The 19,484-nt window shown below is 42.5% G+C and overlaps 2 protein-coding genes and 1 long non-coding RNA gene across 4 annotated transcripts in view; 2 read left to right on the top strand and 1 right to left on the bottom strand.

Annotated features, from left to right (window-relative positions):
* LOC135507075 (hydroperoxide isomerase ALOXE3-like) overlaps positions 1-19,484 on the top strand; it is a 115,475-nt gene that overhangs the window by 17,578 nt on the left and 78,413 nt on the right. The gene's annotated exons all lie outside the window — the stretch shown is intronic.
* Positions 383-4,195, bottom strand: LOC135507072 (hydroperoxide isomerase ALOXE3-like). Of its 2 annotated transcripts, none has more exons than XM_064926612.1 (7): positions 4,050-4,195; positions 3,418-3,581; positions 2,521-2,728; positions 2,181-2,262; positions 1,970-2,092; positions 1,160-1,260; positions 383-618 (listed from the first exon to the last, which is right to left on the bottom strand). In XM_064926612.1, the coding sequence occupies exons 2-7, from the start codon at positions 3,562-3,564 to the stop codon at positions 398-400; spliced, it is 882 nt and encodes a 293-aa protein (XP_064782684.1). In that variant the 5' UTR covers positions 3,565-3,581; positions 4,050-4,195; the 3' UTR covers positions 383-397. The 2 variants fall into 2 exon arrangements, with proteins under 2 accessions (XP_064782684.1, XP_064782683.1); XM_064926611.1 differs by having other exon boundaries at positions 3,418-3,571; positions 4,050-4,194.
* Positions 17,062-18,652, top strand: LOC135507074 (uncharacterized). The gene is made up of 2 exons (XR_010450602.1): positions 17,062-17,714; positions 18,005-18,652. It is a non-coding gene; the product is annotated as an uncharacterized LOC135507074 (long non-coding RNA).

Raw genomic sequence — 19,484 nt, forward strand, 5'->3', positions numbered from 1 at the left:
GGGAATTTAACCATAAAGGTTATTTTTATGTGCACTACATCATCACACAGACTTTTTTCCGCAACAGGTAAATTTGATGGAAACATTTATCGTGGGGAAATGTGCACATTTTTTTATGCGGAATTGAGAATATTTGCATGAAAATCTATCGCCAATTGGATGGAAACCTAGTTATTGAGAAACATACTGGATGGACCTCCACAAATGTCATCTGTAGGTCCAAAAAGGAATCTGGTACATGCTTCTTATGGTCCAAGAAAGTGGAGGTCTAGACATCCAACAAAGGGATCTCTATTGACTTCCATTGATAATTGTGAATATCTAAGATATTCACCTTGGTCCAAGAGGACTGCCCCTAGTCCAGCGCCACCCTTGGTAGAAGTGGTACTGCAATAATTTAGGCAACTTTTAACAATGAGTCCCATTTTGACATACTGTACAGTACCTGCAATTCCTTTAGGAGGCTGGACGATCCACGAAGAGAGGGCTTGACCATGTCTCCTGTGACAGGGAAATTTGCCGGCAAATCCGTGCAGCGACGGATCAACATGGGGTTGCAGCCGTTCAGATACTGGTACCCGAAAAACTCATCTTCCTTCCAGTGCTTCTGTGTGTAGTCTGGAAGGAGGAAATTCTGGGTCGTATTAATTAGTGCACACCGTAGCAAAACCTTGTGCAACAGAAAATAAAATCAATAGTTTCTTATTGGACAGGTATTCCCTCCCTGTTTCAGTCTGTTTTCTTCCAGATGATGCCTAGTAATCCAGGGTCGTTTTCAGTATGTAGAATACCAGTCAAATGTTTGAAGCTGGTCGAGAGAATGCCAAGAGTGTGCAAAGCTGTCATCAAGCCAAAGGGTTGCTACTTTGAAGAATCTCAAATAAAATATTTGTTTAACACTTTTTTGGTTACTACATGATTCCATATGTGTTATTTCATAGTTTTAATGTCTTCATTATTTTTCTAAAATGTAGAAAATAGCGGAAAAAAACCTTAGGTGGTAGGTGTGTCCAATCTTTTGACTGGTACTGAATGTATATTTTTATTGGACATATTCAAGTAGAATTACTGCCCCTTTCTCTTTGTTTCAAAACGTTTACCACCTAATAAACAGGCCCCTGGAGTTAATTCTGCAAATGCACCTATGAAATGCACTCACCTGAGATGACAGTTCTATTGAGGTAGACATTGCTGATTTCATCAATGTTTTTCCAGCTCTTCTTGCTGTCAGAATACCCCATTAGTTTCAGCTCAGTGATCCTACAGAATGGGAGACAAGGAACTGTGTCAAGCTGAGCCAATAGAGTTTCACAAAGCAAATGTACAACTCAACAATATAAATGAATGGAACACTTTAGAAGAGTTTTAATGATCGGCTGCAGGAAGTACTGTTTGAACTGTCCTTAGAGGATGAATTATGCCCAACGTACACAGCGCAATTAGCTACGCAAAAATATGCAAGTGTGTACAACCCAAAATGTTAAATTCACCACGTACTGGACAAAGAAAAAAAGCTTAAATCCGCACTGAACTATTCTTAAGTTTTAATGTAATTATCAGCAGAGCAATCAGACCCATTTGGGCGACATACTTCATCAGCTTTTGGAGAAAAATTCACACATTCACACATAGTTATAAATGATGAAACATTGTAGTAGCTGTTTCACAATCATAATTTACATTCATTAGTCACATACATTGTTCAACTATTTTTCACAACTTCTAGTGCCTAAAAATACATTAAATGTAGAGAATATTTTAATGAATGAGGGGTTTGGGGGTTTTTCCCCCCAGTGCATGCCTTTTGAACCCAACATTTTGTTACTACAGACTTTCGAGTTGAGCACGCCAATTCCTCATTCTGTAACTTACCACATAACCACATAGGGAAGCCATTATGAGTAGCACATTGCATTCTCGTGTTGTGTACTCAAGTCGGGTATACATTTGGCTTAGGTGAGGAACTCACCCGGTGGTGGCGGTGAAGAGGAACTGGGTGGCCTTGGTGAACGAGAATTGGATCTCGCTGGGAAGATCCAGAGGGTTGTTTGCCTTCATGCTGCCGGGGAAACCCTCCTTGTAGGTATCCCAGCTGAGTAGGAGGAGCAGGAAATATATGTATGTTTGGTCAGATATAATGGACAGACTGGGAAGCTAGGACGAAAGACCACAGCACCTACCAGTACTGCTCAGTTCTCGTCTTCATCTCCAGTTCCCTGCTGTACCTGGCAAGATGATTAGTTTCATCACAGAGTCTTTTAGCTGAAAAATAAAAAAATAAAGTTAATCACACGTATTATTGCACTAATCCTTCAGAACCAGTGTTGTGTGTATTACTGTATGTACGTTGGCCCTAAGAGGAAAAGTGGCTTTTAAAACTTAGTGACATCATGCACACATGAAGAAAATGCCCCCCCCCCCCCCCCACAATGGCTGCAAGTATCCATTTTTTCCCCCATGCATTACTCATTCTAACATGTTTGCATGTGATGTTGTTTCATAACGTCACACCGTGCTGACCTGTGCCCTCTCTGAACAGGTGCACCTCCGTGTCCATAATCCAACGGTAGATGGGGAACTGGCATGTGTCTCCCTCTGGCGTCGTCACGACAACCTTGGACGGGAACCAGGCGTCCTGGGGGAAGAGTGGGAGGGGCTGTTTGTCCAGCTCTATCAGCACCAGCTTGCTGAGTGAAAAGGGGCACACCACGTCGAATTCACGAGACCCCTGCAGAGAAAGCAGGGGAGAGAGAAAGAGATGGAGGAAGTGAGAGATAGATGGAGGGAATGAGAGAATGAGATGGAGGGAGAGAGTGAGTGAGAGAGAGAGAAAGAAAGGGAAGGGCAGAGAGAAGATGAGAGAGAGAGAGAGCGAGAGAGAGCGGAATCTGGACTGTGTGAGAAAGCAAATAACAAAGGCAAATATAACTAATCCTGGACTACCAGTATTATTACTTAAGGGTCCAACATACAGGCAACAAAGTCTTCATGTCATATACACTATATGTTAATGAACAATTTGGGTTATTTTGGGTGTGTTTTGAGTACAGTATTTGAAAAATGCAAATGGTAAGTCTTATTGAAGCTAGAATAATTTGTTTTTATAATTTGTAATTATATATACCCATAGATTCCTGAAGAATATAATTTATAATTGCTTAGTTCAACTGTCGTACCCAATCAGAACCCAATGATTGTAAGCAATGTAAATGTGAACAAACACTAAGCTATAGCCACAAAACATGGTTAAAAGTACACATTCTTCTATGAGTTTGAGAATGGTGACATTTCTACAAGCCCATCCCTCAGCTTTTTACCAAAACAGAGGCGGGGTGCCTCTTTGTTATTGTTTCAATTAAGGATTCTAGATTTAAAGAGAAATATCTCTTAGTACTGATAGGAGCATCACTGACTTACTGTGCCTTGATAGAATCCTCCATTCAAGCTAGTGAGCCACGTGCGCTTACTCTCTCCTTTTTCGCCAATCAGCTTGATGAAGACGTTGTTCAAGGTGGTGGCAGTTGCGATGTTGTGTGTGTGCACAGTCACCTTGTATTTTGCCATTTTGACTCTGAAAAACACTACGATAGACTTATCTGCACACACTGAGACTGCACAGCAAACAACAGTTCATTCAATGTAGGAAGTGCAAATATTTCTGCAAATATTAAGACTTGCATGATATCTATTGATCCATTTTATTAACAAAAACAGTTTTGAGGGTATTCTTGCTTGAATAACAAACTTGCAAAGCCACAGTTATTGCATACCCATAGCATGAAGGGGGACATTTTGCACAAGCAAATGATAGTGAGCAAATTAACCATAGACAGGAGTAATATGCTTATTCAATGTGCATATTATCCAAAATACCCATTGCATTGTGTGCATTACATTCTTGGCTCAGTACACTGATGTCTGGTTAAATAATAGCCTCCTCATTCTATACATAGCTGAAGAAAACAAAACATGAAATCACGCAAGTTTAACTGTATTTTCTGCACACATATTCCATATAGTCAAAAATAAAACATTCAGAGTTCCCTTACCTGATTGGTTGATAGTTTGTAGTACCCTGTTAACTGTGCCTTAACATGCATGTAATGATCACCTTCCATACTGCTTGTTTTATACCTGGCTGGAGGTGTGTGCAGAACCCTGAGTACATATTGGGTGTTACTTCCCTCCATTGACTTTGCTCATCCTGCATGATAAATTCTGCCACTGTTGATAGTGAAGCGTTAACCAATCACCTATTGTAAATACACAGCAGAAGTGTTGAATCTGCTTGTAAAGGTTGAGCTATGGTTGAAAGGGTGTTGTAATGCCACTTTCCCAGTTCTGAGGGCATGCAGTTAAATGTTTGCTCAGCACTGCAATGCAAGTTACATGTGGGAAATTGAATTGTTGTCACAGACTCTGTTGGTCTGCAAGATATCCAAACAGGATTTCACAAGTCTTTCACAAGCCAGCGGGGTCTGACAATATGGATGGAAAATTACTGAGGATAATAGCAGACCATGTTGCCACTCCTATTTGCCACATCTTCAAACTACTTGAAAGTGTGTGCCCTCAAACCTGGAGGGAAGCTAAAGTCATTCCGCTACCCAAGAATACTATATCCCCCTTTATTAGCTCAAATAACTGACCAATCAGCCTGCTACCAACCCTTAGTAAACTTCTGTAAAAAATTGTGTTTTACCAGATACGATGCTATGTCACAATAAACAAATTGACAGCAGAATTCCTGCATGCATATAGAGAACACTCAACAAGCACAGAACTTACATAAATAACTGATGATTGGCTGAGAGACATTTATAGTAAAATGATTGTGTGGGCTGTCTTGTTAGAGTTCAGTGCAGCTTTAAACATTATTGATCATAGTATGCTGCTGGAAAAACTGATGTTATGGCTTTACACAGCCTTCTATAATGTGGATAAAGAGTTACTTGTCTACCAGAACACAGAGGGTGTTCTTTAATGGAAGCCTATCAAATATATTCCAGTTAAAAACAGGAATTTCCCAGGGTAGCTGTTTAAGCCCCTTGCTTTTTTCAATCTTTACTTACAACATGCCACTGGCTTTGAGTAAGGCCACTGTGTCTATGTATGCGGATGACTCGACACTATACATGTCTATTCTGGTTAGAGCCAGTTTGTGTTGTTCTGTGAAGGGAGTAGTACACAGCGTTGTATGAGATCTTCAGTTTCTTGGACATTTTTCACATGGAATAGCCTTCATTTCTCAGAACAAGAATAGAAGAAAGGTCTTTGTTTCTAGCCATTTTGAGTCTGTTTTCGAACCACAAATGCTTATGCTCCAGATACACAACTAGTCTAAAGGCCAGTTTTATTGTTTTTTTAATCAGAACAACAGTTGTCAGCTATGCTGACATAATTCCATCTCTGCGTACTTAGAGAACATGCAGTTGTCTAGTTTCTGCAATGTGCATCTGATACTGGCCCTGATCTAGGTATCATCTGATACAGGCCCTGATGTAGGTATCATCTGATACAGGCCCTGATCTAGGTATCATCTGATGCTGGCCTTGATCTAGGTATAATCTGATACAGGCCCTGATGTAGGCATCATCTGACACAGGCCCTGATGTAGGTATCATCATCTGACACAGGCCCTGATGTAGGTATCATCTGATACAGGCCCTGATGTAGGCATCTGATACAGGCCCTCTGATACAGGCCCTGATGTAGGCATCATCTGATACAGGCCCTGATGTAGGTATCATCTGATAATGGGCATTATCTAGGTATCATCTAAAAAAGGTTCTTATCTAGGTATCATCTGATACAGGCCCTGATGTAGGTATTATCTGATACAGGCCCCGATCTAGGTATCATCTATGCATAGTCACTTCACCCCCGCCTACATGTACAAATTACCTCAACTAACCTGTACCCCCGAAACACTGACTCGGTACCAGTGCCCCCTGTAGATAGCCTTGTTATTGTTATTCTTATTGTGTCACTTTTATTATTACTTTTTATTTTAGTCTACTTGGTAAATATTTTCTTATCTCTTCTTGAACTGCACTGTTGGTTAAGGGCTTGTAAGTGAGCATTTCACGGTAAGGTCTACACTTGCTGTATTCAGCGCATGTGACAAATAAAGTTTGATTTGATCTGATACAGGTTCTTATCTAGGTATCATCTGATACAGGTTCTTATCTAGGTATCATCTGATACAGGTTCTTATCTAGGTATCATCTGATACAGGTTCTTATCTAGGTATCATCTGATACAGGTTCTTATCTAGGTATCATCTGATACAGGTTCTTATCTAGGTATCATCTGATACAGGTTCTTATCTAGGTACCATCTGATACAGGTTCTTATCTAGGTACCATCTGATACATGCTCTGATGTAGGTAAGGGTGAAACTTGTTTCTTCAACATAATAAAGAGCAACACAGTGTTGAAAATATGCTGTAATACCACATCTATGGCATCACATAGTAACCAAGATGGCGTAGCAGTCAGATGTCTTTTGTCCTCGTCTTGTCTGTATATATCTTTTTAGATATTTTTTTCTTCTCATATATTTCTTTTTCTTTTTCTTAACCTCAACTTCAACATACTCTCCTGCAATCCGCCTCACCCAATGTGGTATGGATCTGATATTATCTTTACTTTTGAACCTGAAACCCCAGCAGAAGCTAGCCAGCTAACTAGCTACTAGCTAGTAGTCAGCTAGCCAATGCTAGCGGTCATCAGCTATCTTTAGCCCGGACAACTCTCGCCAGTCTGCACAGCGCGACTCAAACCAGAGCAAATCGGACTTATTTTTCTCCATATATCCGGATTCCTACCGCAAGCTCTGAACTTTTTCCTCTGGATCATCGCAGCTAGCTAGCTGCTATCCGAGTGGCCACTCCTGGCTAACGTCTCTGTCCCGAAGTAAGAACCAATTAGCCTAGGGCTAGTCTTTGCTAGGCCCATCTCCCGGCTAGCCGAAGAGGTCCATCAGCCGCTCCTTGGGCTACAATACCTATTTTGTCAATTGGTCTGGACCCCGCCGACCCATCACGACTGGACTACCGATGGTTTTTCAACTGGCTCCTCCGTCACGACATCCCCTGACATCCCCATCGCGGCCCGCTAGCTGTCTAGAGCATATCGGACTGTTAGCTTAAGAGGCCCATCGGACAAATCCTTTGGCCTCTATACCTATTTTGCTAATTGGCCTGGACCCTTTTACCACACGGAGCCCTGCTGATCCATGACGACTGGTCTGCAGACGTAACAGCACGAGGGGGCTACAACAGACTTATTCCATCACGACGTCCCTCTAAGGTACTTCTGCTAGCCCCGACCCGCTAGCTGCCTGAATCGCCGTGTCTCCGGCCCGCCGAGCCAGTCACTGGACCCCTATGATCACTCTGCTATGCATGCCTCTCCCTAATGTCAATATGCCTTGTCAATTGCTGTTTTGGTTAGTAATTATTGCCTTATTTCACTGTAGAGCCTCTAGCCCTCCTCAACACTCTTTAGTTATCCCTTTAGTTCCACCTCCCACCAGGTGACCTCACCTGGTTTAAATAATGTTTCTAGAGGCAATATCTCTCTCACCGTCACTCAATGCATAGGTTTACCGCTGTATTCAAATCCTACCTTACCTTTGTCTGTACATTATCCCTTAAATCTATTCTACCGTGCCCAGAAACATGCTCCTTTTACTCTCTGTTCCGGACGTACTAGACGACCAGTTCTTCTAGCCTTTAGCCGTACCCTTATCCTCCTCCTCCTCTGTTCCTCTGGTGATGTAGAGGTTGATCCACGCCCTGCAGTGCCTAGCTCCACTCCCATTCCCCAGGCGCTCTTATTTGTTGACTTCTTGGTTTCATGCATGCTAATTAGAAGCCTCCTCCCTAAGTTTGTTTGCCTTAGCACTGCCTTAGCACACTCTGCCAACCTGAATGTCCTAAACGTGTCTGAATCCTGGCTTAGCACCAAACACCTGAAATTTCCATCCCTAACTATAATATTTTCCGACAAGATAGAACTGCCAAATGGGGTGGAATTGCAATCTACTGAAGAGATAGCCTGCAGAGTTCTGTCCTACTATCCAGGTCTGTGCCCAAACAATTTGAGCTTCTACTTTTAAAAATCCACCTTTCCAGAAACAAGTCTCTCACCGTTGCCGCTTGCTATAGACCACCATCTGCCCCCAGCTGTGACCTGGACACCATATGTGAATTGATTGCCCCCCCCCGTCTATCTTCAGAGCTCGAGCTGTTAGGTGACCTAAACTGGGACATGCTTAACACCCCGGCTATCCCACAATCTAAGCTTGATGCCCTCAACCTCACACAAATTGTCAATGAACCTACCAGGCACAACACCAAAGCCATAAACATGGGCACCCTCATAGATATCATCCTAACCAACCTGCCCCCCAAATACACCTCTGCTGTCTTCAGGATCCAGGATCTCAGCGATCACCACCTCATTGCCTGCGTCCGTAATGGGTCTGTGGTCAAACGACCACCCCTCATCACTGTCAAACGCTCCCTAAAACACTTCAGTGAGCTGGCCTTTCTAATCGACCTGGCCCGGGTATCCTGGAAAGGATATTGACCTCATTCCGCCAGTAGAGAATGCCTGGTTATTCTTTAAAAGTGCATTCCTCACCATCTTATATAAGCATGCCCCATTCAAAAAAAATTAAACCAGGAACAGATATAGCCCTTGCTTCACTCCAGACCTGACTGCCCTTAACCAGCAGAAAAATATCCTGTGGCGTACTGCATTAGCATCGAATAGCCCCCGCGATATGCAACTTTTCAGGGATGTTAGGATCCAATATACACAGGTAGTTAGGAACGCAAAGGCTAGCTTTTTCAAGCAGAAATTTGCATCCTGTAGCACAAACTCCAAAAAGTTCTGGGACACTGTAAAGTCCATGGAGAATAAGAGTACCTCCTCCCAGTTGCCCACTGCACTGAGGCTAGGAAACAGTGTCACCACCGATAAATCCGCGATAATTGAGAATTTCAATAAGCGTTTTTCTACGGCTGGCCATGCTTTCCACCTGGCTACCCCTACCCCGGTCAACAGCCCTGCACCCCCCCCCCCCACAGCAACTTTCCCAAACCTCCCCGATTTCTCCTTCACCCAAATCCAGACAGCTGATGTTCTGAAAGAGCTGCAAAATCTGGACCCCTACAAATTAGCCGGGCTAGAAAATCTGGACACTCTTTCTAAAATTATCCTCCGAAATTGTTGCAACCCCTATTATTAGCCTGTTCAATCTCTCTTTCGTATCATCTGAGATCCCCAAAGATTGGAAAGCTGCCACGGTCATCTCCCTCTTCAATTGGTGAGACACTCTAGACCCAAAATGCTACAGACCTATATCTATCCGACCCTGCCTTTCTAAGGTCTTCGAAAGTCAAGTTAACAAAGAGATCACCAGCCATTTCAAATCCCACCGTACCTTCTCCACTATGCAATCTGGATTCGAGCTGGTCATGGGTGCACCTCAGCCACGCTCAAGGTCCTAAACGATATCTTTACTGCCATCGATAAGAGACAATACTGTGCAGCTGTATTTATCGGCCTGGTGAAGGCTTTCGACACTGTCAATCACCACATTCTTATTGGCAGACTCAACAGCCTTGGATTCTCTAATGAATGCCTCGCCTGGATCACCAACTACTTCTCAGACAGAATTCAGTGTGTCAAATCGGAGGGCCTGTTGTCTGGACCTCTGGCAGTCTCTATGGAGGTGCCACAGGGTTCAAACCTTGGGCCGACACTTTTCTCTGTACACATCAATGATGTCGCTCTTGCTGCTGGTGCTTCTCTGATCCACCTCTACACAGACAACGCCATTCTGTATACTTCTGGCCCTTCTTTGGACACTGTGTTAATTAACCTCCAGACGAGCTTCAAAGCCACACAACTCTCCTTCCGTGGCCTCCAACTGCTCTTAGATGCAAGTAAAACTAAATGCATGCTCTTCAACCGATCGCTGCCCACACCTGCCCGCCCGACTAGCATCACTACTCTGGACGGTTCTGACTTACAATATGTGGACAACTACAAATACCTAGGTGTCTGGTTAGACTGTTAACTCTCCTTCCAGACTCACATTAAGCATCTCCAATCCAAAATTAAATCTAGAATCGGCTTCCTATTTCACAACAAAGCATCCTTCACTCATGCTGCCAAACATATCCTCGTAAAACTGACTATCCTACCGATCCTCGACTTCGCCGTTGTCATTTACAAAATAGCCTCCAAACACTCTACTCAGCAAATTGGATGCAGTCTATTACAGTGCCATATGTTTTGTCACCAAAGCCCCATATATTACCCATCACTGCGACCTGTAATGTCTCGTTGGTTGGCCCTCGCTTCATATTCGTCGCCAATCAACTGGCTCCAGGTCATCTATAAGTATTTTCTAGGAAAAGCCCCGCCTTACCTCAGCTCACTGGTCACCATAGCAGCACCCACCCGTAGCATGCACTCCAGCAGGTATATTTTACTGGTCACCCCCAAAGCCAATTCCTCCTTCGGCCGCCTTTCCTTCCAGTTCTCTGCTGCCAATGACTGGAATAAACTGCAAAAATCACTGAAGCTGGAGACTCATATGTCCCTCACTAGCTTTAAGCACCATCTGTCAGAGCAGCTCACAGATCACTGCACCTGTACATAGCCCATCTGTAAATAGCCCATCCAAATACCTCATCCCCATACTGTTTTTTTTTTTTATTTTGCACCTCAGTATCTCTACTTGCACACTCGTCTTCTGCACATCTATCACTCCAGTGTAATTTCTATATTGTAATTATTTCGCCACTATATTCTATTTATTGTCTTACCTCCCTTATCCTACCTCATTTGCACACACTATATATAGACTTTTTCTATTGTATTATTGACTGTATGTTTATTTATTCCATGTGTAACTCTGTGTTGTTGTTTGTGTCGCACTGCTTTGCTTTATCTTGGCCAGGTCGCAGTTGTAAATGAGAACCTGTTATCAACTAGCCTACCTGGTTAAATAAAGATGAAATAAAAATAAAAATAAAACATCTGGCAAATTAAGTTGTTCCCAGACTCTGGTTACTGTGGGTTAGGTGGTCTGCAACACATCCAGTCTCGTCCAGTTGGGTATAGTAGGTACAGTATCTAGTGAAGCTCGAGGACAACCTCCAAATTCTTTCAAATTTCAGATGATTCTATATGGTGTGCCATTTCAGACCAACTGGACCAGCTGGCATTCTGTCAGTGGCTGAGACATCAAAAAAGTGCTGATTGAACCAAATAATGAAAACCCATATTATATTCCTGAATGACCTTCTAGCCAAAACACTGGAATTGGTATTCAAAATGCTGTGGTATAAAAAGACATTCATTATGACATGTCTCTAGGGTGGAACATCGTATTTAGGATGTGTTCTTCAGCCCCTGACCTAGGTATCAATTGGACAGGGTGTCTCTGTATAAAAACTGTTATATTTACAGTCATGTTTTCATGCATGTTCCGATTGTAAATAGACGGTAAATAAATACAAATACATATCAGACATAAACGATATAGTAGACGACTAAAGACCTAGCTATGTGTTAGACATCTCCAGTCTCACTGAGCCATGTATAGGGTGCATCCCAAATGGAACCCATTCCCTACATACCACAGGACACTTCTTTTGACCAGAGCACTATGGGAATATGGTACCATTTTGAATTCACCCATAGACTGGGAGAGAAGGCACACTAGGCAGTAAACAAACACTCATCACTAATGCATTAGAGTACAAACATCATTTCACACACACACACACACACACACACACACACACACACACACACACACACACACACACACACACACACACACACACACACACACACACACACACACACACACACACACACACACACACACATTCCCATGTTTGCCTGCAAGGTCAAAACAAATTTCTATCTTCTCGACCAGAATGAATCACAGGTGCTTTAATTCCCTCACCACTATACCTTGTGGGGACAAAACATTCAGTCCCATTCAAAATCCTATTTTCCATAAACCCTAACTCTTACTCTTACCCTTACCCAAAAACCTAACCCTAACCCTAAAACTAACCCTAGCTCCTAATCCTAACACTAATTCTAACCTTAACCCTAAATCCCATAGAAATAGCATTTGACGTGGTTGGAAATAAAAAAATGTCCCCAGTTAGTCAACTTTTTGTTTGTTTACTATTCTTGTGGGGACTTCACACACACAGTATAAACCCACACAAGCATGCAGACAAGGAATCAATTTCTTAAATATCCTCAAACTAGACTGTCACAGACTTCAGCTGAAATCTCCAAATGAGAAAAGAACTTCAATCCACCCTTAGGGCAGATTATTGGGGATGGAAAAAGCAAGCAAACAGTCCATTCATTAAAAAAACGTACAGCAGCCAGAGAGAAGTTGAGAGAGGGGGGAAAAGTGAATGTGAGAGAGACAGAGATGGTGGGAGAGAGAAAGAGAGAGAGACAGAGATGGTAGGGAGAGAGAAAGAGAGAGAGACAGAGATGGTGGGAGAGAGAAAGAGAGAGAGACAGAGATGGTAGGGAGAGAGAAAGAGAGAGAGACAGAGATGGTAGGGAGAGAGAAAGAGACAGATGGTAGGGAGAGAGAGAGAGAGAGAGAGAGAGAGAGAGAGAGAGAAGAGAGAGATGATGGAGAGAGAGAGAGAGATGGTAGAGAGAATTAGGCCAATATCCACTAATAATAAAAAATAATAAAAAAAGAGCAATTAAGTTTTGGAAACATCTAAAATACCCCCTCACATGTCATTACCAAGCCCTGCAATGCCAAGAGCTGAGCAAAGAAAAGAGTCCCCTCATCCAGCTGGTCCTGGGGCTGAGTTCACTAACCTGTTCTACTAACACACTGCAGCCTCAGAACCAGAACATCCAATCAATCAGAATAAACCAAAGTACAACACAGTCAAAACTACATTGCTTATTGGGAAACACAAAGCAAAATGCAGTGCTATCTGGCCCTAAATCGACAGTACACCGTGGCTAACTACTTGACCATGGTTACTGATCAAAACCTTAGAAAAATCTTGACAAAGTACAGGCTCAGTGAGCACAGCCTTGATATTGAGAAGGGTAGACACAGGAAAACCTGGCTCCTGCAGAGGAAAGTCTGTGCAACCACTGCACCACAGCAGAACCTGAGACAGAGCTGCATTTCCTGCCAAAATGTAAAAAATATATAAAACTATTAGAGAGAGTGTGTCATTTCCCCAAATTTGAAAACCTCTCTGATGAGAGTAGGGTGCCCATCATGTTGGGGGATGACGCAGAGAGCTGTGGGTTGGCAGCACACTACATTGCTGCCTGCCATAAGATGAGGGACAGTGTCTGACAGACCAACCAACCTGCAAATGTCCACTATGCTTATTGTTATTGTTCAACATATGATTATATTTTGACAGTTGATTATTGTTGTCCAGTTCACAATATTGATTATTATTATGTTAAAATTGTAAATCTCCAAGTAAACTTTGGCAATATGTACATTGTTACATCATGCCAATGAAGCAAATTGAATTGAGAGAGAGACGGTAGAGAGAGACTGTCAAAGTCAAATGTTAGGAGGGACCAAAGAAAAGAGAGAGACGCTAGAGAGACGGTAGAGAGGACTGTTCGAATGTTCATTGAAAAACGGTAAAGACGGTAGAGAGAGACCTAGAGAGAGAACCTAGAGAGAGAAACCTAACAAATATAGAGAGAATATGACAGATAAAGACAGACAGATTTTCAGACTCTGTCAGACAGACAGACAGACAGACAGAAAGACAAATGTGTTTATATAAAAGGATAAGTAACATGAACATTAAATGAAAGAAACAACAACTGGCACCATCAGTAGCCTATATTTTCTATTTTAGCAAAAGTGGGCTAAATTTACTTCAAAGAAAAAAAACAATAATAGCAATTTTCTATCATCCACTCAACTGAAATATTTTTAAAATATGTCGTGATGCCCGAGAAACCAGTAAAGTGCAAAAATCACTTAATCAAAAACAACACTTTGTTTAAGACACACACAATCCATGCATGGTTAAAACCCAAATGAATAAACCACCGAGGCAAAGGACAAAAACTCTAAATATGGATTGCACAAATGAGTTTGAAGGGAAGGTTATGAAGGAGGAGAGTCCCATCTTTTCCACAAGTTCATCCAGGTAGATGTAGGCTCTGGTGGGGAAATAAGACTCAGGAAATGGAGCGAGGAGGTGTGGAAGTGGCGTCTGGTAGATGTTTTGTTCAGGGCCTTCATCAAGAAAAAGACCATATTCCTGTGTATCCGTGCTGCCAAACACTGGACAACGTTCCCTGCTCTGCAAATTGACTGGGACATCCACTTGCTGGGGCATTGTATAGCTAAGTCTGGGAGAGTCTCACAACAGACGTTCCGCAGCACCCACTGCAAAATATGTTTCAGTGCATCAGGCATTGGACTTGTCAATCAACTCCATTTGGAGGTTTGAGTTGTGAGCTGTGTCAACTTTGCAAATGTTCTCTGAGCAGTTCCAACCTGCAATTTTGTGCTTCAAATTCAGCAAATCGAAGGAAAATGACATGTAAGCATACCTATTTGATCAAAACAAAATGTAACTTTGAAGATTCACTGGTAGACAGGTTCTTTTTCATGGTCTGGCAAAGCTGGAAGATGCCTCAGACTGGGCTTGTCTTTCCAGAAACATCTGCAGTCTCCCACAGAGTCAGTTTGGTTTTAAATGCACTTCACTGTACTGTACATATCAGAGATGACATATACCCCAGACTGACTGCAAGTATCTTGCATTCAGATGACTCGTAATGTCACACAGAAAAGCCATTTCACACATCTCTACATTCTGTCTCACTTGTGTTGTGTCTTTCCCTTTGCTGTCCAAGAACAGACAAATCTCACAAGTCAAACATCTTTGAAGCACCTTTCCCTGGCTTAGCCATCGCACCTCTGTGTGATAAGGCAAATCAATCATGCTCCACTTCTAACTCTTTATTTATTTATTTTACCTTTATTTCACTAGGCAAGTGATTCAAACCTTTTATCTGATAAAGTTAACTGTACGTACATATGAATACCAAAATGCTAACATTTTAAGAATGACTTTATAGCAATGTGACTATCATTTATTATTCCATACAGCTGTCAAAAACAGAACCAAATCATACTTTTATGCTTCATTTGGAAAAAATCCGTGATGTCATTTCAATTACAGTTCACAAATGTGCTGAGAAGACAGCAAATAGCTTTGCCCCAGAAACAGCTGAATGCAGCATAGACAGGAAAACATCTGGACACCTGTCTGATTGAAAATCCATGACTTCCGTATGACTTAGAGTGGAGATCTGTGGAGGAACGGAATATGAGCCTAATTGAATCAAAACAGTCTGGCTTGTTGAACTTTTAGCTTAGGCTGGAGTCCACTCATTGATGAAAATTGACAACTGGGCAATGTCAGAAATGTCGGTGCTCTCATCCACAGCCAAGGAATATGCAATGAAATCTTTTCCCTTTTTCAGAAGCTGCTCTTTTAGAATGATGGACAACTGGTCTACTCTTGGCAATGGGACTTCCCAGACTGAATAAAGGTTAAATGTGTGTGCATTTGCATTCATGCATGAATGTCTGTATATCCCTAATCATGCAGTTTTTGATTTCCCTCACCATAAATGGCCGGGCTGATTTAGCGTGGTCTTCTGACCAAAATAAAACTGGCCTTGAAGCTCTGGAGGGTGCTGTTGGCGGGACACTGCACCAGCTCCCCGTCCGGAAGTCAGGATCATTATGAGATAGTAATACATTGAGATTATCTCAGATGTCCTTAATAACTTAGGGTGACCAATAAGTCATTAGTAGAGGGCCATACATGCTTATGTCAAACAATGCATTATAACCATAGTTTTGGGGTGGGGGTACCGCCACACGCACGTTTCTCCACATGTGAATGGGTGGGCATTATTGAGCATGTAGTTTTCCAGCTAGTACTGATGCATTATTGAGCATGTAGAAAAATTGGCTCCGTGAACATATACTCCGACTCCCACCTGTTTGAAACCTTTTACTGGATTGCCTGCCTTCTGTCTGTTGTATGTCTGTGATGGGTATCTCACAGTTGTTCCAGGCATTACGATGAGCCTGCCCTCCCCATTTAAATGTGCCACCAACCTCCGGTGATACCTATACCCAGGACCTTTTTCTGGTCAGTTCAGTTGGTCATGGATCCCCTCATGACTCATACATGGGTAGGGTCCATTAGACTAGATCAATGGAACAACTCTGATAGATTACAGCTGAGCAATAAATCAAGATCTTTGAATCCCTAAACGCCGTAAAAACCTGTACAAACACAGTCCATGTAGATCCCTAACAAATCCTCCACCTGTATCCAAAGAACCCTAGACAAACATACAACAGGCTACATGTTGACATTCCTGCTCCAATAACACTATAGTGTTGGTTATGCCGTTGCCCAATGTGTATCAGTGTTTGCAGATCAGGTCAAACAGTGGTGTGCCACAGTACCAGGCTGTGTCTATATTTGCGGTGATCAGCTCTGTGACAAACTGACAGAACACCTGGCAGAGGGCCAGGACATACCGAGAGGTGTGTGGGTGTGTGTGGTGATATGCTTCAGCGACATTGAAAGACTAGAGCAAGGTGACTCAGTGCTGTACAGTCATGCTCAAACGTTTTTAGAGTGACACAAATATATATCTTTTTTTCACAAAGTCTGCTGCCTCAGTGTCTTTAGATATTTTTGTCAGGTGTTACTATGGAATACTGAAGTATATTTACAAGCATTTCATAAAGTGTCAAATGCTTTTATTGGCAATTTGTGGGTTTTTGTTTGTCCACCTGCCTCTTGAGGATTGACCACAAGTTCTCAATAGGATTAAGGTCTCGGGAATTTCCTGGCTATGGACCCAAAATATCGATGTTTTGTTCCCCGAGCTACTTTTGTGCAAAGCAATGATGATGGCACGTGTTTCTTTTCAGGTAACTGTGGTTGACAGAGGAAGAACAATGATTCCAAGCACCACCCTCCTTTTGAAGCTTCCAGTCTGTTATTCAATCTCAATCTGCATGACAGTGATCTCCAGCCTTGTCCACATCAACACTCACACCTGTGTTAACGAAAGAATAACTGACATGATGTCAGCTGGTCCTTTTGTGGCAAAAAGGAAATACAGTGGAAATGTTTTTGGGTGATTCAGTTCATTTGCATGGCAAAGAGGGACTTTTCATCTGATCACTCTTCATAACATTCTGGAGTATATGCAAATTGCCATCATACAAACTGAGGCAGCACACATTGTGAAAATGTATATTTGTGTCATTCTCAAAACTTTTGGCCACGACTGTAGGGTAGGCCTACTGTTTGGATGGGTCTGTGTCAAGGGTGTGTGTGTGTGTGTGTGTGTGTGTGTGTGTGTGTGTGTGTGTGTGTGTGTGTGTGTGTGTGTGTGTGTGTGTGTGTGTGTGTGTGTGTGTGTGTGTGTGTACACATGCATGCGTGTATGAGTAGTTACATGTACATGTATGTGTATGGGTGTGTGTTTGAGGTTGGAGAGGGTGTGTATTTGCTTGAGCGACATGGAGACCTGGAAACTTCTAGATGGAAAGAAGAAGAGGGAGAGCCTGGCGGACTGATGACAGACTCTGGGTGGGGACCATAGCGATGCCACACATTACAACGACAACTATCAATCATCTGGTTGCTATAACCCCCCAAACACATATGCCAATACACTGTAGATCAAACAATCTCACATGTTGCTCACCTGTCACTGACATTGGCTGTGATTGGCTGTGGCCTGAACCTGAGCAACTGGCTTCAATAGAAAACAGGAGTAGCCTACATGTTACCGTGAAACATATTTTGGAGTTCCATGAGTGTTTGATGTGGTGTTAGTGACAAGCCTCTGATCTTTCCCCACTTTGTCATTCTGTCAGCTTTCCCATATCACTTTGCCCTGAGGCCTGATACTGTACCTCCAGAAGACAACCCGAGACCTGCTACTTCCAGAAGACAACCAACCTGAGGTCTGACACCTCCAGAAGACAACCAACCTGAGGCCTGATACCTCCAGAAGACAACCAACCTGAGGCCTGATACTTCCAGAATACATCTAACCTGAGGCCTGATACCTCCAGAAGACATCCAACCTGAGGCCTGATACTTCCAGAAGCCATCCAACCTGAGGCCTGATACTTCCAGAAGACATCTAACCTGAGGCCTGATACTTCCAGAAGACATCCAACCTGAGGCCTGTTACCTCCAAAAGACATCCAACCTGAGGCCTGTTACCTCCAGAAGACATCTAACCTGAGGCCTGATACTTCCAGAATACATCTAACCTGAGGCCTGATACCTCCAGAAGACATCTAACCTGAGGCCTGATACCTCCAGAAGACATCCAACCTGAGGCTTGATACCTCCAGAAGACAACCAACCAACCCCTGGGGGGGGATTTTTTTGGTTTGCCCGTGCTGCAGATCGCTATATTGGTCCGCTAATACAGGACTATTAAAGGCCCAGTGCATTACTTTTGTGATCTTTTTTATATAATAATAATTGATAATAAATATATGTGATTTTTATTCTGATTTTTCAGGGGGTGCTGCAGCACCCTCTGCAACCCTACTTCCCGCGGCTATGATTATAACCACATCATAATTCATTCATTAAGTCTATTAGCATTCAGTAGTGATACCGTGAGCTCCATAAAGGTGTTTAAATCCCTGCATCACACTATGGGTATGAACATCTGATGTGGATTCTTACAGTGCTGTTCAGCTAAACTGTTAAGTAATTTCACAAGTTAACTTTAAACTTCTTGAAGGTTCTGCAAGCGTTTTTTACATGTATCATGTGCACAGTAATCTCCAGGCCATGTGTTCACATTGTCTGTCTATTATAAAATACAGGGATCTATAGTGGACTAGGCCTGTCGAGGGCTAGCTAATACACCAAGGCCATGTGTTCACACTGTCTGTCTATTATAAAATACAGTGATCTATAGTGGACTAGGCCTGTCGAGGGCTAGCTAATACACCAAGGCCATGGTAGCTTGTTTGCTCCAATCAGATTTATTGCAGGTATCACTTAAAATGTCTGTGCGCAATTGGGTGTAAAATATGCTTGATGTCCACAATATGGAAAATGATTGAAAGTGACTAAAGAAATCTTTAAATCAATAATTTATCCACCTCTGTTTAGTCGTGCATAATGAATACTACAAGACAATACAAGATCACCGATTAAAAAATACCTTCTGGGTAAGTGCAATCATGGACACAGTACACTATACAGTGCATCACAGTATACAGTGTGTAGTAGAGTTAAAATGGTTATTCCATCAAACTTCTAATTATTAGAATAGTACACAATGCAGAACAGAACGACCAGGTTGAGGGTCAGTGGCCAAAGCCC

Source organism: Oncorhynchus masou, chromosome 20 (assembly GCF_036934945.1).
Source record: "Oncorhynchus masou masou isolate Uvic2021 chromosome 20, UVic_Omas_1.1, whole genome shotgun sequence".
NCBI lineage: Eukaryota > Metazoa > Chordata > Actinopteri > Salmoniformes > Salmonidae > Oncorhynchus > Oncorhynchus masou.